The 27,114-nt window shown below is 37.0% G+C and overlaps 1 protein-coding gene across 8 annotated transcripts; it reads left to right on the top strand.

The window, feature by feature from the left end:
- The first annotated feature begins 16 nt into the window (after nucleotides 1-16).
- Nucleotides 17-27,114, top strand: LOC121863259 (DNA-dependent metalloprotease dvc-1-like). Of its 8 annotated transcripts, none has more exons than XM_042361809.1 (8): nucleotides 17-105; nucleotides 399-509; nucleotides 6,136-6,352; nucleotides 9,128-9,332; nucleotides 10,246-10,354; nucleotides 21,941-22,060; nucleotides 23,293-23,527; nucleotides 25,312-27,114. In XM_042361809.1, the coding sequence occupies exons 3-8, from the start codon at nucleotides 6,229-6,231 to the stop codon at nucleotides 26,328-26,330; spliced, it is 1,812 nt and encodes a 603-aa protein (XP_042217743.1). In that variant the 5' UTR covers nucleotides 17-105; nucleotides 399-509; nucleotides 6,136-6,228; the 3' UTR covers nucleotides 26,331-27,114. The 8 variants fall into 8 exon arrangements, with proteins under 8 accessions (XP_042217743.1, XP_042217749.1, XP_042217745.1 ...); XM_042361811.1 differs by having other exon boundaries at nucleotides 87-105; nucleotides 442-509; XM_042361815.1 differs by lacking the exon at nucleotides 399-509 and having other exon boundaries at nucleotides 83-105.

The following is a 27,114-nucleotide window of genomic DNA, read 5'->3' as shown; positions in this document are numbered from 1 at the left end:
TTGTTTATACATGATAATAACAAGATCTCTGTTTACTCTACGTAAAAAAAAACTGGGTCAGTGGAGCATCAGCTGAGTTGTCCGGCAGGTATAAGAGCCACTACGGTTAGTTAAGCACAATCTTACAAAGGCAATTATATAACAGACAATAGCTTCATATATATTTTTTATTCTATGAAAATCGTCATAGATAATTATCAACTTTGGATTCAAATTATACATAAATAGAACAAGCAAGTATATAATGGCAAATAGTATGTCTAGCAGTCTTAAGAGGGGAAGATATTGTTGGGCTGGTTTATGAATTTTACCTTCATACGATTTTGTCATAAATAAACAGCTCGTTAATAATTATAACAAATGCATTCACTAAAAATGTGTGTTGGTGTAATTTGAAGGTGATTATAGTGATGCTACCTTTTGTGTACAATGGTGAACAAGAGTTGATGAGGAAGGGACGCGTGTGTTGGTCATCAGGTCCAGTACAGGTTATGACTGTGTCCTCACAGGTTAGTGTACGTCTTCTGCATTTCCTTAAGCCTTACCATATAAGATGAAATTAGTTTCTAGTTTAACAAATTTATTGACAAAGCTTGGAGTACAGTTTGCCTCTTCTGAGTAATTCGGTTAGGTCTTGACACTGAGGGTGGTATCAGTTCTCACTGCCATGCAGGACAGAGGTTCATACACAAAGGAATACATCATATTCATTAGCAGTATATATAGGCCAGAGTCATGTGGGTGATGTCACTGTTCGCTGCCATGCAAGACAGTGGTTCATATACATTGGATGTCATATTCAATTTGAAGATTAATCAGTGTGGGCTAGTGTATTTGGGATAAAAAGCAAGAATGTCCTCAAGCACCCCCGATTCAATGTAGTAATTACAAAGTTCATGATACAATAAGCCAGGTGGCCTGAAGTCTTTGACAGTGTCACATTCAATAATATAGTGTTCAAGTGTATGCTTTAATGGTTTATCACAAAGTTTACATGCTGAGTGTTCCGGTATGGGTACAGCATTACTAACTTGCCTGACGTGTCTGTATCCTAGCCTAATTCTGGCCACGGCTATGTCACATTGTCTGGTTCTGTCCTTATGCTGGCCATCCCGGTACCTCTCGTCACAAAATTTGTCATATTTACTAATGCTACAACTGTCAGGTCTCTGCATTTCTCATTTCTTCTAGATCAGAGTTCATAATTCTGCCTTGAATGTTTTTAAGTACAGCATTGGACAGGCCAAGGTCACGGTCAACATTTTCTTTCTTACATGCCTCATTGGCCAGTCTATCAGCACGGTCATGATACCTAATTCCAACATGGGACGGAATCCACACAAATTTGATACGAGAGTTGTTCTCATTGTCAGTTATCACATTTCTTTTAATATCACATACTACTTTAGACATAGAGCCTGACGGGCTGTTCATTGATTTCAAAGCACTTTGAGAGTCACAGAATATCACCCCACCTCCTACAAAAACGAAGGTCATATGGTTAGGTTAGGTTTGGTTTTCCTGGTTGGTTAGTTGGTATTTTATTTGGTAAATATGCATATTACAGCAACCATGGAATTTAAAAAAAAAGTTTTCTGGTGGATTTTGATGTGATTAGTTCAAATCTGACCTTTGATTTTGTCGGAAATCAGAAATCACTCATTTGTGATTTAGCCCTCCCCTCCCCTCCCCTTCCCTTCCCTTCCCTTCCCTTCCCTTCCCTGTAACAAAATTAGGGTAGAGCGTGGTAATTCGGGGTTTTGGGTAGGGGAGTGATCTATGGATTATACAATACTACAACCAAACTAAACCTTATCTAACCGGGGGCTTCGCCCCTGGACCCCCGGTGGCTTTAGCCGAGGACGGATATGCTAGGTAATAACCCAGAATCACGTGTTCAGCGTACACAATTATATAAATAGCTGTTACAATGTTTCTTACCTTACGCTGAGTGGCTGCGGCCACTCCCAATTTGATTGGTGCCCTCCCCTTCCCCCCGGCACATGTGCGGAAGGTTAAGCGAACGTACGAACACACACAATTTGAGCAACAGCATAGAGGCAACAGGTGCTCTGAGTTTATTATTTTTTTAAATTTAATAACTTCCTTATCAATTTGCGACGGAAGTGTAATACAGGGTATAAGAAAATTGTCAAAGAAAAAATAGTTCTATCGATTGAGTTTAGTGAATTCTGTGGTTGCTGTAAACTGCATTATTACCACCTAACCTAACCAAACCTAACAAGGGGGGAGGGGCTCTGCCTCCACTGGACCCCCCTTTGTTCATACCCCCACATCTTGGACAAAGAACATTGTTCAGTAATACACTGTGTTTTCTACAAAAAAAATTGCCTCACAATTTTTATGATGAAACTCTGCAAGTGACATAAAATAATCTTTATCACAATGGTGGCACAGCTTTTCCACCTGCTCAGCCATATCTGGTACTGAAAATTCAAATCTCTGCTTCCGACACACGCACACATTGTTCATTGGCTAAGAAAAAAAAACTCTTGCCCAATAATAAGTCTCCTATTGCTATAGCTTATAATAAGAAACTCCCACACCACCCCCACACATGCACTGTAAATGCTTAAGGAGCACTGACTGAGGGGGTTCAGACCTTCTTCGCCATATGTAAACAAATCTTGGCGACACTTGTGACTGAACAAATATAATAATATTGAAAAATTAATATCTCGGTTATCCTTAATTTTCGGTGGAAATATCATAGAAGAAAAAGTCTTAGAATTGTCTAAACTTTACGAAATACATATTAATAACAATGAAAGAAAGACCGGTGTATGACTATAAATTCACCGAAACTCTGAATTATTTATTCTAAGGATATTATCGCTGTCTGTTTTAAACCCCGTTGATTTTTGCGTTGCTTATGCCAGGTAGTAGGCAACTACCAAACAGGGAGGTACTACCGCCTGGGAAGATATTGGAAGCATAATGTACTGTATTGTCTAAAGGTAGACCCTGCTGCCATATGGAATTACAAAATTGTGACCAAGTCCCAGGTTGCTGATTTGACTTTCTGCCTCATTTATACACAATTACAGGGTCTCAATTGGGTAAAATTGCAGATTACAGCAACCAAAGAAGAAAAATATTTTGTTTTTCTGATGGTTTTTGATGCGATTGGTTCAATTTTGTCATTCGATTTTATCGGAAATCACTCATTTTGAATTTAGCCCCTATCCCATGATAGTTCTATCGATTGCGTGTTCTGAATTCCCAGTACTCTGTGCTTGCTAACTTATACTAGATAACCAAACTAAACCTCACCTAACTCCCTAGCTGGAGGTCAGCCTCCACGTCCACGAGAATATAAATAGCTGTTACAGTATTTCTTTCCTTACTCCGGGTCAGGGATCAGAATTCGTTGTGGGTTCCTCTGTTCTCTTAATTTTCGTTATTTTTAGAATTAAATAATACAATAAACTTTCAATAATCAAAATCACACCCAGCACATTATGGCTCCATGTTGCAACTGATTAAAAATGTCCCGCATCTTAGCACCCATGGCGAATATTGAACGCTAATTGGTTGAATCAAATGTTGAGATTTTTATTGGATTTGATTGGCTGCTGTCCCTCCACCTAGATTTGATTGGCTTTGGCCTCCTCCTATTTGATTGGCGGCCGCCCCCCCAGCACATGCACAGGAGGATAAGCAAACATAAGAGCTCACACAATTTGAGCCACAGGTGCTGTGATTTTATTATTTTTAAAATTAAATAACTCCCTTATTATTATTTTGCAACAGAAGTGTAATACTGTATTAGATAATGATCACCAAAAAAAAAATAGTTCTATCGATTGAGTGCAGTGAATTTCTGGAATTCTGTGGCTGCTGTAAACTGCAATGTTACCCTCAATTGTTTTTCTTACTTTGACAACACAACATACAATTATTTTTTCTCACTAGTGATTTTTTTTCTGGTCCTTTATTATTATTATTATAATTATTATTATACGTAATAATAATAATAATAATAATAATAATTATTAATTATACATTTTGGTATTAACTGTATTTCACTTGTTGCCTCTAAATGAACCTCTGGAATTTTATTGTTGCAATCAGTAGTTATGACAATTCTAAGACTCTTTTCTTCAATGGCATTTCTGACGCAAATTGTGTATAATCAAGATATTTAAAAAAAAATTATGTATGTTCATACGTGGCAGTACACATGCAAAACATCGAATGACTGTGGAGCTCCCCAGTTAAGTTAGGGTTTTGTTTTCCCGATGGTTTTCGATGTGTTTTTAACACTTTTTACATTGATTTTTGTAGCAAATCTCTAGATTCTAAGATGGGAGGGGGCTAATCTCAGAAACTATTGATTTGCTCCTCAAATGAAGGTCAAATTCATTCATAACACATCAAAAACCATCAGAAAAACATATTTTTAACTTAGATTTTGTATAGTGACAACAAATTAAATTTTACCCAGATTTTTGTTTCGGTTATCGCTATGTCTTACCGACTGTTTTTGACATGTTTTAAATGATTTTGATCTAGTTTAATGTAACCTAACCAACCCAGGAACTACAGCATATCTAACCTAACCTAAATTCCTAAGATTTCCCAGGTGACTGAAACAAAAATAATAGGCTTACTGATTAGATAGATATATGTTTATTCATTAAAATCGCTATAAATGTTTCCGTTGATTCAGCATGTACTATATATTGACAAGCTCTGGCAAACCTTGTCTGTTCGGGTAACCAACTGTGCCATCACATGGTTATTTCCTGTGCTGTCATATAAAGTGTAGTAAATCATATAGAATACTAAGCTTGTAAAATAATGTGTATACCTGTAGTTTATATATGATGCTTTGGAAGTACTGTACTTCATGCTGACCTATCCCAATCAACTTAGAATACTAGTTAGCTTGCTTCCACCCCCCATAAGTCAATTATTCCACAAACGCTAGCATATGAGCCGCCATCCTACACAACTTTCTCAAGGTCGTCTGTGTCCAACCTCCTCCAAGGTTCATTTAATCATCATGAAAAACTGCAACTATTTTTTTTGTCTTTCATCCCTAAATCATATGCTGATGTTTGCAGAATAATTGGTAAAATTTGAGTTTCTATCATCGCTGTATTTATATATCCAACCTAACCAAATCGAATGTAACCTAACCTGACCAGACCTAATGTAACCTAACTTAACTTAGCCACAGAACCCAGGAACTATATCTAATCTAACGGGGGCTAAATTCCTAAGATTCCCCAGATGACGGAAACTAAAAATAATACCGAATAATTACCAAAAGACTCCTTTATATTAAAAACCAATGAATCCATCCTTAAGCAACCCTTTACTTTACAGTCTTTTTTTTTTTTTTTTTTTTTTTTTTTTTTATCCTCTTCGCCACTAATCGGCTTCCCAGCCACTTGGGTGGTCGGTCACATCTCTGTTACGTACTGTTGGCAAGTACTGGGTATCTACTGGTTCCAGAATGTATCTGAATATGCACCAGTGATGGTCAAGTCTGGTCTTGAAAGAGCTCTTATTTACATAGCAGACAGATGATTTTATGCCCACCAAGATGCAAAGTGACTACTTTAAAGCAAACCTAACATTTCATCATGCACATTTGTAAGTAGTACTACTGTACTGTAATTCATCTAGTGTACTGTGTTTGCCTTCTCTTGTTATCAGTAGAGTTCACAGTCTTGCCAGTCATCAGCAGGAAACTATCCTAATGGTACAGTTCCTTATCAAGGAAAACCATCTGGTATTTTTAATAACTGTGTCTAGCTATTGTTAGGTTAAGGAAGAAACAAACCCCTTATTTTGATGAATTTTTGTTTCTGTTCCCAGTTTAACTAAAAGTCAGCCACAGAAGTGAAATCATTTCACTTCAAATTAGTTTTTCCCAATTCAAATATATTACTGACTGTCTCATCATCTTACTTATTAAGCTGACAGTTATCAAATGGGATAAGTGTGACTTTGCCTATGATAAAGTGTTTAATATTAAGTCAGCTTTCAAGAGTAATACAAGCCTCTTGTGTAGCATTCTGACCATTTATGCTTTGCTTTGGAAGGTTTTTCACTTTCATCATTCTTTTACTGTGAAAAGTAACGATGCAATACTTCCAACAGGTTGAAAAATTTGGAGGTGTGAAGTCCTGGTGACAGACAGTCTTCTGACCTGACAGCATCTGTGTGAAAACGTGAAAGTGACACCAAGTCAATATGAGCGAGATTGACCTTATGATTGCACTACAGCTGCAGGCCCAGTTCGAGGAGGAGCTGCGGGTCAGCCTTGAGAAACAGAAACAGGAACTACTCCACTCAGAAGCAGTTACACCATCTCTAGGTCTGGTACAGTACATTATCATGCTTAGTTGTGAAGGACAGTATCATTAATTCACATAATTCTAAAGTTTTGCTAAACATTCCAAATTAATTTTTGGTTTCATTGATATTGCTTCATCATCCATGAATAGTGTAACAATTTCCCATACTGTATATGTTTTCTCCTCTTTATTCATGAAACTTTTACTATACCTGTTGTTGTTCAACCATATCTGGAACACCATGTTTAATCACTGTATTAATGAATACTGAAGTATGCAATCTATCACCTTATTAGAGTGTAATCTCATGTAAATCCCAGCTGCTTTACCAGCTCTGAACAGGATTTTCTATCTTTCAGTGTCACATTACACACCCAACTCACCATTCCCACATCAGCTCACTCAAGCTTCTGCATATCTGCATATGTTATTCTCTTTAAAGTATGTTTGCTCATGTATATTTACACCTCCTGGGAAAGCTGATCTTTGTTGCTTAGGAGACTGTACAAAAATATGTTACCTAAGCTTATATGTATATATACCCTATAGTACAGTACTGTATACTTGAAAAATACCTTGTTTAGGAAGAAAATTCCTTGTTTCATCGTCAACATTTGTTTTACAGCCATTTCCCAAGACTGTCCCAATAAAAGATCCTCCAAGAAAATATTTTGACACAATATAACAATGGGGATTCAATTCTTTTATGAAAAATAAAAATAAAGAAATGTTGATACTGGAGTAAAAAATCAGTTCTAATTAAGTTAGAAACACTATTTTTTGTAAATAATCCTGAAAAGTTTATATAAAAGTTTGGTTCAATAAATTATTAAAAAAATAATAAAAATCTACACAATACTGTCTGTCAAATGGAGGTATTTTTTAGGCACAAGGCTGTGAACAAATATATTTATGGTTAGCAAAAAAGTGTATAAACTTTTATTTGCAACATGTTATAATTGTGTTTGAGTAATTAATTTGGTACCATAATGATCCTGAATAAATTCATTACAAGACTGTTCCAATAATAGATCCTTAAAAAAATATTTTGACACGTAAGAAATGTTGATACCGAGTCAATAAAATTAGTTCTAATTAAATTTGAAACAAATTTTATGCCTAAGTAATCCTGAATAGTTTATCTAAAAGTTTGGTTAAATAAATACAATATATTAAAAAAAAACTATGATACGGGCATGCAAGACGTGAATGAAGCTGTGTCACAGCCAAGACGGTGGAATTTTCCACTGCACTGGGGATAGCTTTCCCAGAGAGTTTAAACTACGCATCTCGCTCGGACATACACAAGAGATGTATTTATTTATGCAAACACTTCTGTACGTATACAGTACTGTACTGTATACAGGGAGTCCTCGGGCTATGAAAGGGTTCTGTTCCTGAGGACGTATGTAAGTCGGAACACATGATATATGCATACTGTACTTACAGAATAATGTTTAAAATCCCACTATATCATAGCCTTAACTTAAGACAAAAGAAGAAATAGAATGACAAAATACAGTAAATGAAAGTAAAATAAAAGCCATCAGGTAAATAAAATACTGTAAATTTCAAGATTAACCCCATTCGTATCGGAGGGCGTTCGTAAGTCGGACATTCATAAGTTGGGAACCTCCTGTATTGTAAATATACAAAATAATGTATACTACTAATGTACTGTAATGTACTCAACAGCAAATGCTGTTGTCTTGAGCCTACAGTAGGCATACACACTCCTGAATGTAATACATAACATAACTATAATCTCTCTTTACTTCTCAACACATGTGATGGAGGTGGAGTAGGGGATCAGTGAGTCTCATGTTACTGGCCTGACCTGACCTGATGCAATGTCAGGTCACCCATTGCATATAAACTGTTCTCTCATTTGCAGTGGAAAGGTGGGATATTGGTGGTCTCATATTACTGACCTGATGCAATGCCAGGGTGGAGGATTAGTGGGTCTGAAGATGCCTTGAATAAAGATAAAAGCTTAGGTGTTCCAGTGTTTCCCACTTATTGAATGTACTGTACAGTATACGTAGCTGTAAATACTTTTTACATCCAAACACTATTTTTTGCTGATGTGTCTTGGTACAGAAATGTACAGTACTTGTACTGTACTGCACAACACAAATTGTACACAAAAACAGTAACTAGCGAGGGAACAACCTTCTACAGTGACAGCAGAATATGAACTAAGTGATCCAAGCAGCTAGGCCACCCACGCGCCTGACATGTGGGGACATGTTGGAGCACGATGCAAATCACGCAATCTCGGAACTCCTGGAAAATCTATTCTCAGGTCCAGAACAGAGAGGTTTTCTCCGAACCTCAGAATTTTTCTGGAAAATGTACCTGATTTTTATCTTCTGAAATTCATTCATAGACCTGGAATGAAGAGGGTTTTCCCCCAAAATTTCCAAGCCAGATTTCCATTTCGGCTATTGGAGAGTTCTGGGGATCGGGGGGTTCCGGCTAACGGAGAGATTACTTATGTGCTTTACTGTAACATTTCAAGTCTGGTCAACCAAGAAATAAGTGTCATGAAAGAATTCTCTCTCAGCTAGTTTTGTATGGTGTCTGGATAATCACATGTTATGAACACAATTATTATTATTCTTCTTGGGGTACAGTAATGTTGGAAGGAAAAATGTGCTATATGTAGGTCACTTATGAGTTCAATAATAAATAGCTTCTAAAAATTGTAACATCAGTATGTAGCATAAAAGTGGTTCCCTTAAGATTTATAAATGTGTCATTGTTAATAAATGCTGATGTTCTCCTTGACTCAGGCTCCATCCCAAACAAGTGGAAGTATCGAGGAAAACTGCTGGATGAGTCGCCTCAAGTGAAGTTGTCAGTGTCTCTCATTGATCCATCATGGGAGATGATTGACCCAAACCCTGATATTCATACGCTCTTTCTCACCTTTAATGACCAGTTCTTCTGGGGACGATTGACAGGGGTGGAGGTCAAGTGGAGTCCAAGAATGACCTTGTGAGTGTTCATAATATGAGAGTATAAAATTAGTTATAATCAGTTACCAGTCCCTATGTAATTTTTAATTCTTATGAACTTCTTGTTGTACAGCAATGATAGTACACAGAATGTGTCTGTGTGTCTTTGTGTAGTTACAAGATAGAGATAACTTAAGGTAATTCAGATTTTCTTTCCTGTTCACATGGTTTGATTGTTTTAGTTTAACGAGATAAAATATTTAACCCTTAGGCCCCGGGTGACGTTCCAGAACGTCCACCTAGTTCCCCCCGCCCCCCCTTTTTTTCTCTCTCTCGATTTTACCCCGCGAGGGGGGTGGGGTACTGCCAGCAGCACCCTAACCCGGGGCTTAAGGGTTAATCAAATGAAAATATTAGTGAATTGTATGTACACTTTGGAAAAAAGTATCTTTCAGGAGGGGGGCCAATGAATTTGGAACTGAACAATCCTGTTGTCTCGCTAGGGTTGGTAGGCCTGATTGTGAGACATTTCCTACCTATTATGGTAGGCCTAATTTAGTTAATTCATTCAAAATATAAAATTAGTTTGTTGCATTATGATTGGTGAATAACAGTATGCCTCATGGGCCTTATCAAAAACCTTTGTTCATGGTTTCATTTTGTTTTGCACAAGATTTGTAATGAGTTTTTTTTACTGAGTGTACATAATTAGTGAAGACATATGGTTCAGCTTGCACAGAACTTTACTAATTTATAAAACACGAACCATAACTTAAAACAAACCATGTTAAATGGTTTTAAATTAGATTGTTTAAAGTTAATATTTACACATTCTAGTACAGCAGGTACCGTTTGAGTACTTGCAGTTGTATAGGTTGAATCTACAGTCTTTTTGTGTGACAAGAGTTTGCCCCAAATTGTTGAGCTTAAGGCAGATTGTGGTGTTATTACAGGTGTGCTGGAGTGTGCAGTTATGAGGGTCATGGAGGATTGTGCTCTGTCCGTTTGTCTGTGCCGCTGCTGAAACTACGGCCCCGTAAAGACCTGATTGAAACTTTGCTGGTATGGCGTTGTTTATGTGGTTAGCCTTATATTTTGTTTTGTTCTCTCATATATCTGACTCATGAAGTTACTTTGTAGGGATGGTTGCGAAGGAGATCTTATTAAACCCTTCGCTCAGAGGGCCAATATTGTCGACAAACATGCTATCAGAGGGTGGGTGAGGGAGAGGGCATGTGTGAATGCATACTCCCATCATGCAGCTGGCAGCCCACTGCCCACCATATGGTGATCAGTCTGTTACCAAACAAGTAAAAAGACCAGGCTGGCCACTCAGAGAAAAAGATGAGAAAACTGATAAATACAATAAGCTCAATACTGTACTCACCCCAACACAAGGGTAAAAGAAAAAATACGACTGGTCCCAGTGGGATATCAAAGTTTCATGGAATAAGACTACAGTAAACTCTTGATAACTCGGCATTTCATATCTTGGAATTTCGTATAATTCGGCACATATACGGTCTCATAATTTACTGTAAAATAACTCTGGAAATGCCGAGTTATATAAAATTATATGGGAAAATCATCACATTTGGGCACATGGGTAACACTTGCTGTGTTGCACTCCATGCTTGGCCAGTCTGGTGTTTGTTATTGTTGTGGTCGGGTGTGTGCTGGCTCACTCCATCCAGTACGTGGACATGGGAAGGGAGGGTGCTGTAGCACCTCGATATTTTAAGTATAAGTACCATACATTGCACCACAGAGTATCTAGGGCACCAGAATTAATACTCAGCACTCCCTGGTAAAATTTGGCTCTTGCCATACTAACCCAGTAACACCTAACAACATAAGAACATAAGAATGGAGGAAACTGCAGCGGGCCTATTGGCCCATACTGGGCAGTCCCGTTTACACCCAACCCCTATTGCTCATATGAGCATCCAACCTATGTTTGAAGCAATTCAGTGTATTCGAGTTAATGATGATATTTGGTAACTTGTTCCATTCATCCACTACTCTGTTTCCAAACCAGTGTTTACCTATTTCACGCCTAAATCTAAATTTGTCTAATTTAAAACCATTGTTACGAGTTCGCTCCTGGTTGGATAGAACCTTCCTCATTATGTCAGGCCAGCCACTGTATGCAGAATGTCTCTACTATTGCGGTAAATCCAATGTCGTAGATTTTATTTAATTTACAGTGCAAATCATTTAATCTGAATTCCAACTCTGAATCTTCCAGGTATCCCAACTTTGTCCCTTTTGGTAAAAATTCTAATTTAGTCCTTAAATCCTAAAGCAACTGAAGTCATTTCTTTGCGTGTCTGACATCTATAGCTCTATAGCCACTTTTTAAACAAAAATTGCTGCAGTAAACAATAAAACTGATACATAACATTTCATAAAATACAATACAGGCATCCCCGGGCTATGGAAGGTGTGTCCTTGAAAATTTGTCCGTAACGTGAAATTCCGGAATGCGAATTCAATTTTCCCATTGACTCTCATTATATAATTGGAGATGCGTTCCCAAGGAAATATTTTCGGCAAAAAGACGCAATACAAGCACATTTATGAATGAAGATATTTTTTTTTACACATACAGGTAGTTCTGCTATAACGCGATAATTGTGTTCTTGTAAAATATCGTGTTATAGAAAATCGCGTAATAGAAATAACAGGGCTTATGGAGAAAATAGGGTTAGGTGCAGATTACTCGAAATCGAAAAAATTTAGTAGTTAGCCTAACACAAAGGATAGCACAGTCTAAATAAATGTTACATTCATACCTAATAATGAAATCATACAGTAAATGTAACACTTTACCTTGAAAAAATATGAATGTAACTTGATGGGGGAGAAGGGTGATTTTGAGGTTGATAACATCGAGCTTCTCTTCAAGTGTTATATCCTTTCTTTTACGATCATCACCGGGAATTCTATCACCAGAACGCTTCTTGGAGATATTCTTCTTTACCATATTCACAATTAATACCACAAAATTGGAGAAACAGTAAGCAAAAATCGCGTTATAGCAAACAAGCGTTCGCGTTATACAAATATCGTTCCTAATTCATAAATCGCGTTAGAGCAAATTCCCGTTATCAAAACACGCGTTATAGCAGAACTCACTGTACATTGATTATTTTATGATACAATATGATAAATGTATAAAACACTTGAATTTAACTTAACACAAATGTTGAGTGCTGCGTTAGGTGAGGTGGTGAGGTAGGTGGTGCAATCGGAGTTAATGGGAGGGAGATGGAGGGGCACTACCGGCTCCTGCCTCGCCCTATACAGGTGCTCCTCTACTTACGAACGAGTTACGTTCCTGGTGCTTGTTTGTAAGTCCAACTTTACTCTTGTAGATACCAAACATATTGTAAATAATGAAAAGATTATGGATATTTAGCACAGCTGTACTCTTTCTTACAGCCTTAAAACCTGGCTCACTCTTCTCTTAGGTAATGTTTGTTCTATCTGGAATTTTCTTCAAAATAATCCAGTCTCATTCACATTAAATACCTGTTCTGGCAGGTAACCCCCTCAGTGATGATGTTTGTACAGTATCTCTGAAAGTTTGTAAGTTGAACATTCTTAAGTAGAGGAGCAGTATTGTAACAACCACCAAGAAATCCACACAAAATATTTTTATAATTTTTTTATTTTTTTCTAATAGTATTGAAAAAATTAATTAACTTAAAAATTTACCCAATATCCGTAAGGACGAATTTTTTGTCCATATCCTGAATGTGTTGGTCGTAATTTACAAAATCCGTAAGGGCGAATTTCCGTAACCAGAGTTTCCGTAACCCGGGGGATGCCTGAAACACATTTTATGTACAAAAAATAGCTCCTTCCACACTCAAACTATCATATAAGTGATGCTACGGTGCAGTCAGGCAGCCAACCAGCTGACTGAGATGTGTACCGTATGTGCGTGTGCCATGACGTCACATAGTAGGAAGGGAGGCAGGTGAGTCAGCCACACAGTACAGCTCACTGAGTGGCCTTCACATATGTTCACCTCTCACACCCACCTATGCTCTTCATTTTCCATATTTTATAGTTTTATATTATATTTTCATTATTTCTAAGCTACATTAGATTATTTAAATATTTACTCTTTTGCTCTGTAATAAAGAAGACAGTTTTACTATACTGTAGTGCATTTTTCTTAGCTGAGTAAAGATGCCCCGCCCCCTCCTCAAAAGTCACAGCTGATTGGCTGTTGGAAATCTGTTCGATTTCATCCTGAAGTAATGATGTACAGTCAACCCTCACTTTGCGCGGTTAATATAACCCACAGGGTACCGCGGAAAGTGAGAAACTCATAAAGTGAACAACATAACATATGGGATTAATTGAAATAGAGACCGGGCCGACCCCCAAACTCCACTTTTTGACGACACACAACTATGTTGTAGTAAAAATTTTATCTTAACTTTATGATGGTATGCACACACAATTAATAATTAAGAGAAATATCAATAATATTAGGTTTTTTAACACTTACATTAGTAGAAAAGATGGCTGGGCACACGGGGATGGGGGGTTGGTTCCGAGGCAGAGGGCAGATTATTGGCCCTCACCTGTATCAATTGTATCACTATCCACCACAGAGGCTTGCAGGACCTCTTTGTCAAACCCCTCAAAGTCCATATAAGTCCATATCCTCACTATAATTATCACTATCACTGACTTGGGCCGGCTGTGGTGGGTGGCGGGTGAAGAACTCGGTAATGTTTTGATGACTGGGCGACCTTGTGTGCAGCCTGCTCACGCCGCTTACACAACATGGCGCATGGCGGGAGGTTTGGATCCAAAAATGGCGCGGCTCGCCAGCCGCTCTCCGCGTAAAGGGGTACACGCACCACGGAATGTGAGCATTCCGGTTTCGGCAGGGTACCGCGTAAACGTGGAAACGCAGAATGTGGGACCGCGTGAAGCGAGGGTTGACTGTATTTCTAAATCAGTTTATTTATAATCACTAAAATATTACAAGGCCCCTGAAAATTGGTGGATGAGTGTGACAGACTTGGCCGCTTGATCGGGAAATAAAACTGTGAACAATTTCATATTTCAATGATTCTGAATTCTTAAAATGTTAGTTTTTGTATAATGTAGTTTTACTGTTACGTAATTTGTCTTAGTATGCCTTATTGTAGGTAAAAATAAATATATGTTAAATGCGCCCTCCGAAAGCGTCAATTTGCTACCAGAGTTAAACAGTTAATACATGAACAACATTTCTGATAAACTTCCTACGTGCTCCTGTTTGAAATAATGAATATATGTATCTTTATATAATTTAGTTAAATATCTTTCTCATCAGAAACGGTCATCCCAATGATTATAAATAAACTCATTTAGAAATACATCATTACTTCAGGACAAAATTTAACAGATTTGCAACAGCCAATCAGTTATAACTCTTGAGGAGGGGGCGTGGCATCTCTTCTCATCTGAGAAAAATGCACTTTAGGGTGGACTATATCCTTAATGATATAAATTACTTGTTTATTTACATACTCAGACCTGAACTGTACAGTGTGTAGAGAAAACAACTAGGTTTTTTTTTTAATTTACTCTTTATTTTGTATAAGTGACTAAATTACAGTACTAGTATATATAAATGCTGCACTGTTTACTGTTTATATAGTGTTTCCCCTCCATCACCTGCGTCACCTACCATTCTACTGCGTCACCCACCATTCCTCTGCTTCACCTACCATGCCTCTGCTTCACCTACCATACCTCTTGCTTACTCCAGCACTTCATTCTTTACCTGCAGTGCTGTTAAATGTTACTTTTTTAAAATTAGTAATTACATGTATACCTATATGGGCCGATAATTTTTTATTACAGTACTGTATTATTGTAGGGGGGAGGGTGCCTCGATAAGTTGGAATTTGGGATAATTAAGCAAAGCCAGAGCCCCATACATGCCACGCTATCAAGTTTTACTGTACACATACTGCCATATCAGAGCAATTTCACCCTCCCAACTTCTCCTAGTCGTGGAGATTAACCCGTACAGCGTTAACGGCATAACAGTTACACCGATATGCTTTCGAGATAAATGAATAAGTACTGTAAAATCTCTACTTATAATGCAAAAGTGAAACCAAATAAAAAATAAATAATTATAAAATCATACAAAAAAATACATATTGGTGAAAATTATTATGAAAATGAGTGTAAATAATACGAATAAGGATAAATATATTGATGTTCCGAAATCGAGATAGACGATAAATAAAGAAAAAACAGCTACGTACAGAAAATGAAAACACGGTAATTAGTATACCCGGTAATTCCACTCTCACTCGATGAAAAACGTCAAGACCCGTAAAACTCTACGGGTTCTACTCGTAAACTATCAACGCCGCGACACGTTCACCCATTGGCGTAACTACACCTTTCATGGTCTGGTGAGTTGCTAAATGGTGTTTTTCCTTCATTTTATGATAGTGTAAGTCCAGTTTCAGACAAAATCCAAAAGTCGAAAAATTGCCAACTCCAACCGAACATAATTATATTAATTTAGCTGACGCCGTACGAGTTAAAGGACGTATCTGGTACATTCTTCTGGTGTGATACTTGATGTATGAAGTCATACCAGGTAAGTCCCTTTGACTCAAGTAGTTAAATTTATGGTTTATGGCAATAGTGTTTTTATACTTGTACTGTACCGTGGTCCCTCGGTTAACGAACACAATTCGTTCCAGAGTCGTTCGTTAACCGAAAATTTCGTTAACTGAATCTATTATTTCAATGGGATATTGGGTAATTGGTTCCAACTAACAGAAAAAGTACATACAAAGTACCGTATACCAGTAATAAAATTAACAAAACATTAAATATAAACTAAATACAGTACTGTACTGTACTGTACAGTATACTGTACAATAATAAATAAAAAAACAATAGAATACTGTATTTTAACCTACTTTGAGGTGTGTATGTCGTATTCCTGGCAGCTTTGTTTACATATCAAACAGCTGATTGTAAAGGCAGTTGGTGATGACATGCCGTATTCTTTATAAAGAGACCAACAAACTGGATGTTCACTCCACTGTAAACAAAGTTAAACTGAGAAGCATTGTTGGGTGATCAATCAGCTGATTGGCGCACAAAAACTGTTCCCTGTACTGTATATACTATCAATATGTTAACTAAATTTCAGAATGACCAATGATTTTAATATACAAAATGCAGAAATATTCAAGAGACCAACTTTCTTGATATTCACCCCACTGGAAACGAATGTAAACAGAACTGATTACTGCATTGACAGACCGGCCGATCAGTTGATGCGCACAACAAAACGTGTTTGTCGTAAGGATTTCGTTAATTGAACTGAAAATCCTTATGGGAGCAAATTCGTTAACCGAAATGCCTTTAATCGAACCATTCATTAACCGAGGGACCACTGTACAGTGACCCCTCGTTTAACGAACACCTCGGTTAACGAAATTTCGGTTAATGAACTGCCTTCCATAAGGATCTTCAATTCGGTTAACGAATTTCTTACAAACCGACCTCAACATGTTTTCGCTTGCACTGACCGGGCAACCAGCTTTAGTATCAGTCCGCCAATACATTAATCGGTTCTAGGGCTTAAATTTCTTACTATTTTAGTAAATATCAAGAAGTTTATACTATTCAATAATTTTAAAAGTTTAATATTCAATTTTTTAGTCATTTTAACAATTATTGAACATAATTGAAGGTAAAGTGACTAGTCTAATGCGCGGCATCCAGCCTCTTAACAGAGCAAACAGGCGTTAGTCTCTCTCTGTTTTCACTGGAGGTAACTTCTTGCTTGAGACTCTCTTCAACTAAACGCTTTTTTCTGTGTTTCCAAGCAAATTATTGGTCGTTTTGAAATATATTTTACATATTGACAATATATAATGCAGCGCAGTGTTGATTTAACGAAAATAATCTTGAATTACACCAAGAGAGCTAAAATTTTATGGGTGAAATGGCGCCATGGGGTGACTTCTCTTCCACCCCAATGCCTTCTCTTCTTCCTTCTCCTCCACCCCCATTCTAATTCCCATCATCATCATCATCATCATCCAGGAGCCTTCTACATACACACCTCAAAGTACGTGAACTTTCTACCATTTTTGTTGAATTTAGGAAATTTTCGGTGAGCTGGAACCAATTACCCAAAACCCATTGAAACAATGGTTTCGGTTAACGAATTTTTCGGTTAACGAACGACCTTCTGGAACGGATTGAGTTCGTTAACCGAGGGGTCACTGTATATACAATATGTATACAGTACAGTAATATTTCCATTAGCCCGAATCCATCAAACCTGGAACTCTCCAATAGCCGGAATTGAAATTTTCTCAGAAAATCGTTCCCAAAATCCGGCTTTGGGAACTTTTTTCCGAGGGGCACATTTTCTGGGAAATTCCAAGAAAATTTTGCCAGTTCCCAGAAAATTCCTGGGATGGGGGAGTTTTTTCCGGGTTTGAGAGATGAAAATCAAGCGCATTTTCCGGAAATTCCAAGAAAAATTTTCCAGTACAGTACAGTACCTGGAAAATTCTGGGGATGGGGGATATTTTTCTGACTTTGAGAGATGATGTAATGTGCAATTTCTGGAACTTCTGAGAATATTTTTCTGTTGCCTGGAAAATTCTGTGGATGAGGGATTATTTTCCAGCTTTAAGAGATTCGTCTCGTTACTCGAAAATCCCTCATTTCCGGAAGTGCTCTGCACCAATTGTTCCGGCTGACGGGGATATCACTATATACAAACAGTAGTGCCTTTTAACCTCAGATCAGTACCATCACTTAGTTTGGAGTTAATCTGATTTCCATAAATTCTTAAGCACTGTATACACTGTAGTGTGAATTTTGATAGTCAAATTTTGATGCAAAATGTAGGGGGTTAAATTATATATGTGTAGTTTTTTGAGGGGTTAATATTCATGTATTTCCATGTGTCATTTACAGTAAATGATGGCTACCTGGTTCATACACACAGTAGGCTAAACTTACCAGTCTGCTCCTTTAATATGGGCTTGCCTACCATACCCAAAGATTCTTTTTTTATGTTGCTACATGAAGAACAGAACCCCATTCAGTATATATGCAGATTTATATCTACAAAACCTGATACAAATGACGATTTTCAGAAAAATTTTCTTTCGTTTGCTCTATCTGTACTTGGTGCTTATTTTGAGCATTGCAAAGGAAGATTTGATGAATTCAGAGAGAAAGAAGTAATGTGTAAGTGAAATATTAATGTCAATATGATAAAGGTGTTTTGGGATGGGAGAACTTGGTCTTAAAATATGGATGGTGGATAGTCTTTGATTACGTACCTCAGAGTTGTGACTGTACCTTGCCAGTTATTTCCATCTAGTGCATTGGCATTGGGAAGGGCATCCAGTCATAAAACTTTGCTTCATCATGCCTGATGGCATCCTCTGTTTTCTGTTGCATTTTCTGGGTTTGCGATGGTGAGTGGGAGATAGAGGGTGGTGGACATGCCATTCTGGTTTTATCCAACAGCTACCATCAATTTATCACTGCTAAGCCTCACAAATATATGGAAAATGGCCATAAAATGTTGATGTTGGGGAACGACTACCCAAATCTCCTCTCTTTTAGGTGAACCTTTGCCAATACCAGTGTCCTTTTTCATTATGAAACCTGTTGTTTGTGCAGGTTTGGATATACTGGATGTCTTGAGTCCAATCAAGACTATAAAGTAACTAAATATTGTACAAGAAAGTAGTGAACATGCTTTTTTTTATTTTCTGAGTAAGTGTACCTTATTAAAGAAGCTTATCCAATCCCATGCTCATATCATGTCAGAGATGGCATGGATTATAGAAGTTTACACAGTACAGTACAGTGGTCCCTCAGTTAACGAACGGTTCGGTTAACGAATTACCTCCCATAAGGATCTTCAATTTGGTTAACGAACAAAACTTCGATTAACGAAATCCTTACAAACAACACGTGTTGTTGTGAGCATCAGCTGATGGGCTAGTCTGCCAATTCAGTAATCTGTTCTATGTTTACATTCGTTTCCAGTGGAGTAAATATCAAGAAAGTTGTGCTTTTTAATGTTTTTGCATTTTTTATATTCAAATTATTAGTCATTTTAAAATTTAGTTAACATATTGATAATATAGGTAGTGCAGGGAACTAGTTTTTTGTGCACCCATCAGCCGCTTGACTCAGCCACCAGGCGTCAGTTTGGGTTTGTTGACAGTGGAGTGAACATCTATTTTGTTGGTGTCTTGAATATTTTTGTATTTTTACATTGAAATTGTTGGTCATTCTGAAATTTAGTTAACATATTGATAATATATAGCACAGTGCAATGTTGATTTAAATAAAATAATCTTGAATTACACCTAGTGAACTTAAAATTTTATTGGTGAAATGACGGCATCAAGCATGGGTCCCCTGAAAGGTGATTTCTCCTCCATCCCCATTTCCTTCTCTTCTCCCTTCTCCTCCACTCCCACTTCTAATTCCCATCATCAACCAGGAACCTTCTACATACACACCTCGAAGTAAGTTTACTTTACTGCATTTATTTTTACTTTGTATGTACTTTTCTGTGAGCTGGAACCAATTACCCAATATCCCATTGAAACAATGGATTCGGTTAACGAATTTTTCAGTTAACGAACGACTCTGTGGAACAAATTGTGTTCGTTAACCGAGGGACCACTGTATACAGTATTTTATAATAAATAGCTCTGGAAGTTATGATACAAAGTACAGCTCCTCCCCGACTTACGACCACCCGGACATACGACCACCTCAGTCGTACCAAAATTTTGTCAAATTACGTATTTTCGAGTCCCAACGTCAGTGATCGAGCCGTGTACTGAAAAAAATTTTGTTTGTAATTCACTTTAAAATGACTGGCAAGCTTAAAAGTGAGAGTTTTGTGGTGCTGAGAAGAAAAAGAGACACACATTTTAGATTTTCTATGTATTATTTAAGCATTTTCGACTTACGACCTGGATTTGGGTCCCTAACCCCGTCGTAAGTCAGGGAGGAGCTGTAGTGTCAACAAAGAGGTGATACATTATCTTTCATCTAAACAACATGAATTTGCTGGATATTTCCCTGTTTTATATATCTTTATAATTAAAGACATCTATCAATTATATAATTGATATTATAATATCCAAATCTTAACTCATTTATGGTTGAAAACAGGATTATGTAGTCTTTAAGGTCCTGTGTGGGGTAGTGTCAGCTGACTGAATGAGGCATTGTTTACATTGGACATTTAATTCACTGTCAACAGATAGCAGCACCTCCCTTCTTCCCAACCATATTGTGGGCTGGAAGGAGATATAGAACAGCAATATTTAAATAATATTTTGTGGTCATTGCAAATATGTGTGTGATGTCTGCTTGGTGTATGTGTGTGTGTGTGTGTATCAGTACAGTGGTCCTTCGGTTAACGAACACAATTCGTTCCAGAAGGTCGTTCATTAACCAAAACCATTGCACAATGGGATTTAGGGTAATTGGTTCCAGCTCACCGAAAATTACATACAAAGTAAAAATAAATGCAGTAAAGTAAACTTACTTTGAGGTGTGTATGTAGAAGGCTCCTGGTTGATGATAATGGGAATTAGAAGTAGGGGTGGAAGAGAAATCACCCCATGCTTCATGCCGTCATTTCACCCATAATATTTTTAGTTCACTTGGTGTAATTCAAGATTATTTTCTTTAAATCATCACTGCACTGCACTATATATTGTCAATATGTAAAATAAATTTCAGAATGACCAATAATTGTACTGTAAAAACGTAAAAATAGTTTATGTTCAAGAGAGCCACAAGCAAGATGTTACCTCCACTGACCAGAGATACAAACTGACACCTCTATGGGTGAGTCAAGTGGCTGATTGGCGCACCAAAAACTAGTTTCCTGTACTGCAATTATGTTAAATAAGTGCTAAAATGACTAAAAAAAATTTAATATAAAACTTGGAAAATTATTGAATAGTACAACCTTCTTGATATTTACTCAAATGGGAACGAATTTAAGCCTTAGAACCTATTACTGTATTGGTGGACTAATATTCCAGCTGATGAGCAAGCGAAAACATGTTGACATGATTTCGTAAAAAATTTGTTAACCAAATTTTTTTTCGTTAACCGAATTGAAGATTCTTATGGAAGGTAATTCGTTAACCGAGGGATCACTGTATTGTTCCAGTACGAGTGCTGCCCTCTTGTGGTCTGCGTGTGAATGAGTTGTGAATGAGTTAGTCTCATGCTTCATTGTACTATAGTGAATTAGACAGTTTCCATTCCTTATATGTATTGTAGTAGATGACTTGTTTGTTAAATAATATACAGTAGTTATTCTGAATCCTGCCGTCACCTGTACAAGTTACTCAACAAAGCAATTCTTCAAGTACGTGTTTACTTACCCCACCATGAGCGAAGAAAAACTAAACAATATGCATTTTATGCAGACAAGAAAATTATTTTGTGTGCACACAGATGTATTTTCTACAGCAAAGTGGTTAAAGTTCTTCTTTGCCCTCCTATTACTTCCCGTAGCATGAGAAGATCCACTTATACATCTGCCTGTTTCTGACCTAGTTATTTTTTTCCCCATAGCATGAGATGATCCATGCCTACCTATTCGTCACTGCCAACAACAGAGACCGAGATGGACATGGTCCTGAATTTCACAAACACATGTACCGCATCAATGAAGTGGCAGGAACTAAGATTTCGGTTAGTGTGTGTGAAACTGTCATTTAAAAAAAATTCATTGGTAAGGAAATTTTTGGCAACAAATTAGTAACTGTATAATATATATTTGATAATGCCAGCATTCATTGCATGGGTCACTAAAAAATAAAATTGTTTGCATTCAGTTCTCAGCATAATTAGATTCTCATTTGTTAAAGACCTAATAGATTCACATTAACACTTGATGTCAGTGTTAAAAGTATAAAATATTGACATTGTGGTATAGAGGAAAAGCCAAACTCATACAGTTCAAACTTTCAGAGTCCCAGAGAAATAGATTAAATCCTGTAGTGGTACAGGATTAATACACTACAGTCAAAATGGCTGTGAGAAGTATGAAATTGATCAGTCTTGTCAGTTTAGTGTCTATATTAGGATTAATCTCACTAATCAAAGGATGTAGCCCCTTAGAATGGGAATCAGGTATTGACCCCTACTCCCCGAGCTAGGGTGCCGCTGGCCGAATCCCCCACTCAGGGTAAATCGAGAAAGATCATTTTTCCAAAAATATTTTTTAACCTTTTTAAATGATAAAACAAAAAATAAGTAAGAAAAACTATATATTGATCCTCTAGAAACTTCCCTGGGCCACAGTGGCGAGGGAGATAACGGAAAAGTGTTGTTTTGACAGCTAGCACTCGTGGTCACTATGCACTTAGTCGCCATTTTCTGCTTGCCTTTGTGTCCGGGATGGCCAGTAATGCATATATTTACTGATCATAATACTTATTTCCTATAAATAATTCATTTAGAATATTTTATTTGCATTATTTTTCATAAAAAGTGCTTGGCGACACACAGCAGTCTGTCGCCAGGCTGTCTTTATGTTTCATAGAGCAAGTAATGCATCCAAATAATTATCAGAATAATAATTCCACAAATAAATACATTTATAACATAATCATTGCATTATTTTCCAGTAATACTACACTACAATACAACTAGTACACCACTTTTAGCAATATTACTTTGATACAACATGATAAAATGGACAAACAATGAAAATTAAAAAAACAAAAGTAGGTACTTACATTCCAGAAGCTTCCCTGTGGCCGAGTGAGTGGCGTGACATGCAAATAGTCACTCTGGAACCTGATAACACGCGTTGGACATTCAAACAATGTCGCGAAAAGGCGCACGTTCCTGAACGTCAACTGGGGCGTAGGCGTTAGAGATATTTTATTTAAGTTTTAAAACATGAACTATACTTTCAGGTTTACCATAGTTTCCATGATGAGGTGAGCGTTTATCGACAACACATATGGCAGTGTGATGGGCCATGCCGGACAAGGAGACCTTATTTTGGCTTAGTAAAACGAGCCATGAATCGAGCACCTGGGCCACGTGACCCATGGTGGGAGAGGCACCGGCAGTCCTGTGGGGGGACCTACACCAAGATCCAGGAACCTGATGGATATGGTGACAAGAAGAAAAAGAATCTTCTAACAGGTGAATAGGACATACAAAATTGCAATTATGTAATAATTTTTGTCTTAACCAAAAAACCTAAGGATTAAAGAATTGTATCCATGATGTGGTAAGGTTCTGCTCTTGTTTTAGTATACAGTACTGTACATATCAAAGCTGAAAATAAATGCTGATTGTGATGGCCAAGCATTATTGGTTGAACATGATGATAAACAAATGTAGCCTCATTGTCTAGGCTCACTTGCTAGCCGGGCTGGGTAAACTGTCACTGATTTCACCTTACAGTATAGAAAACAAGACTACAAGTGTGCTAGCCCAGTGATAAATCATGTCTTGCCTAGCTCCACAAATTATAATGTAAGCTGGTTCTCCCATAAATTTCCATATCATATCTAAAAGAAGTTTGTTCATTGAATTCCCCTGTCCTAAAACAGTTGTTGGTATAAACCAAATTCTTGTTGATATGTTACTAATTTTTTTAATCTCCATAACTTAGGTGGTTTGCATGATTGGGGCTCTGTACCCTTCGTCTGTTTTAAAACGATCAACATCATAGGTTTACTAATAAAGCCAGTCTATTGGAACTACAGAAACAAGGCTGTAACAAGTAATTGTAGACTATTTTTTAATAATAATATTTATCAATAGTTAATTGAGAAATACAGCTGCCAAACACTGAAAATACATCTAAGACACAAGTACAGCTGCTCCCCGACTTACGACGGGGTTAGGGACCGACATCCAGGTCGTAAGTCGGAAATGCTTAAATAACACATAGAAAATCTAAAATGGGGGTCTCTTTTTCTTCTCAGCACCACAAAACACTATTTTTAAAGCTTGCCAGCCATTCTAAAGTGAATTACAGATGGAAATTTTGTCTGTGTACTGACTTTGGGATTCAAAAATACGTAATTTGACCAAATTTTGGTACGACTGAGGCAGGTCGTATGTGCGGGTGGACGTAAGTCGACTAGGTTGTAAGTCGGGGAGGAGCTGTACTACACACTTACTGTACATGTAATGTAGTGCACAATAATGATTTGTGAAAATAGTAACCAAATGGAAAAAGTTATTAAAAGGGGTATCACATTGTGCACAATCTATGCTGTTCTTGGTAAAAAAGAAAAAAAGAGGCTCTTCTAATCACACGCTCAGTTATAGCACCATTCGCGTATTGCCATCGCTTGGAGTAAAGCAGTAAAAACTATGGCATGTTTTATCACGTTAAGCTCTTCTTAAGATACAGTGGATGTCTGAAATCCCATAAAGCATTGCATTCCCTCATTTTATCAACAAGGGAAGTTTCAGAATCTTGGCCAAATAATTTGTGAGGCTTGAGAATCCATGCTGGCTGCACTCACTGGATGTAAACAAAAATCAAATGAAATATTATCTGCAACTTTCATTTATATCTATAACAAAGTTAATATTCTTATGATAATATTTTGCATTAGAATCACTTAAAAAAATTTATAATAATTTGTTTTAAAATCAATGCCTTCAATTATAAGACCTAAATTGGACCTGGAATGCAGTCAAAACTAAACTGAGAACTCCCTCACTTACTATTTACCTCTGATCTCAGTTTTCAGTTGAAAATCTGACCAACAACAGCAGTAGTGCCGTGTTTGCTCCCAAGGAATATGGTATTTTGCCCAGTGTGATACCCCTTAAGTAGTTAGGCCCAAAAAACACTATAAATTGGATTTGTAGTCAGATACCACCCAGTTAGTACTCTGTGCATATGGGTGCTTAATACAGTATATGTACTGTACTTATTAGAAATTGTTTCTTTTTATTTTCAGGTACAAAAAAGAAAGAGAATGATCGTGCTGACATCAGAAACTATATAGATTTTAAAGGAAAAGGAAATTCCCTTGTGGCTGGTACTTCGGGTTCTTCACATACATCCAGCAAGCAGGAAACAAGTATGAAAAATATAAACAAAAAAAATTGTTTTTCTAAAGAAATTATTCCAAACTTTGGTGAGACAAGTAATAATAATGGCAATAGAACTAGTGATGTAATTGACAGCAATAGATACTGTGAAGGAAAGCTTAAAAACATACACAGGCTAGCAAGCACTTCATCTGGTACAGTTTCACATGTAAACATTGACAGTGCAAGCAGATCAAGAGTGCATGGATTTGGTGGTGGACCTCCAGCACATAAGAAACCCCGCAGTACTCCAGGAGGATCTACCATGGGAAAACCAATTGGAAAGGCAGCAGGGAAGCCCAGCAGTGGATTTGGTACTGGTCTTGCTATGCGAGGTGGTGGTTCAAGGACAGTTACAGTGAAGGGAAAGACTTCCACCAAAACTGAGAGCCAAGCAGGTGGTGGTATAAAAACAGAAAGTACTACACCAGAGACAAGTAAATTCCAGGGACAAGGTTTCAATCTAGGAGGGTCAAGAACTGGGGTGTCCAGGTTGCTTTCTCTCTCTAACTCATCTCATCCGTCTGATCCTCACACAGCATCTGCTTCTTTAGGTGAAACTGAAATTTCTACAAATACTGAAGGATCTTTTCACACTGTAAGGAAAGAGAAGCTAAATGAGGAACAGGGCTCTTGGATCTCAAGATCACCTACAAAAGGAAAGAGTCCATTGAAAGGGAAAAAGTCATCTCCAAACTTTCAAAAATCACTTGATGGCTACTTACTTCCCTCATCTTCAAAGCTGTCAGACAGTGGTGAGGAAGATTTTGCAAGGTGTCCTGTATGTGATAAAGCTGTTTCCAAAAGGAAGATTAATCAACATCTTGATGAATGTCTTGGTGAGTTTGATGATGAAGACAATTGGAACATCAAAAGTAAAAATTAAAATTGCTCAAATATAGAGAAACATTCCATACAAAGTGTAAAATATGAAACTGTGTTTAATGTAAGTAATGAAGATGAAGCTATGGTAATTGGTGCCTGCAGTGTGTCAGAATCATCTTTTATATCTGAGGACAATAACAAAACAAATTCACAGGAGGAAATGTACCCATGGCCAGTTTGTAAAGAGTTGTGTACACATTAAAAAATTTACCAACACTTGGATACTAACTTTTAGTAATTTCCATAGGGATTTTTATTGAAACTTTTTTTTTTTAAGTTCTGTACAGTATATAGTAAAGTCTCATGATACAGAATATAATAAAGTCATATGATTTGGCATATATTAAAATCTCATGACAGCATATAGTAAAGTCTCATACCAAGTTCTTAAAATATTGTACTGTGTTTGCAAATTCACTAATATTGTGCCATAATGCTTGATTTCATTTTCTGCAAAGTTACTGATGCAGTTCCTTGTGCAGTACAGAGGTATTTAGAGAGATGAAAGTTATTTTTTATTATAGAAACACATGTTCAGTTTGGGTCTCATGTGCTGTCTAAACTAGTTTGTATTGTTATTTATCATGCATGACTTCATTTTGCTGGTTTTTGTTTTTATATAAAATTTTTATCGTGAATTTACTTATGACGGACAAATTCATATTTGTGTATAATATTTTAGCTTTTTTAAGTTGCACTTAACTAGAATTGAGTCTGTACAAATCATCTACCCTATATTATTATGTGATATTAAATAAATATCTCTCATTTTACTTCAATTTATA

This window comes from Homarus americanus, unplaced genomic scaffold (genome assembly GCF_018991925.1).
Source record: "Homarus americanus isolate GMGI-L3 unplaced genomic scaffold, GMGI_Hamer_2.0 scaffold46197, whole genome shotgun sequence".
Classification (NCBI taxonomy): domain Eukaryota; kingdom Metazoa; phylum Arthropoda; class Malacostraca; order Decapoda; family Nephropidae; genus Homarus; species Homarus americanus.
The sequence above is the reverse complement of the archived record's forward strand: the minus strand, read 5'-3'. Positions and strand labels throughout refer to the sequence as shown.

Excerpts from the sequence above, each read along its gene's own strand:
- LOC121863259 (XM_042361809.1), top strand. The coding sequence starts at position 6,229 with ATGAGCGAGATTGACCTTATGATTGCACTACAGCTGCAGGCCCAGTTC. Across the intron at positions 6,353-9,127 it reads AGCAGTTACACCATCTCTAG|GCTCCATCCCAAACAAGTGG; the intron begins GTCTGGTACAGT and ends TCCTTGACTCAG. Across the intron at positions 23,528-25,311 it reads GAAAAAGAATCTTCTAACAG|GTACAAAAAAGAAAGAGAAT; the intron begins GTGAATAGGACA and ends TTTTATTTTCAG.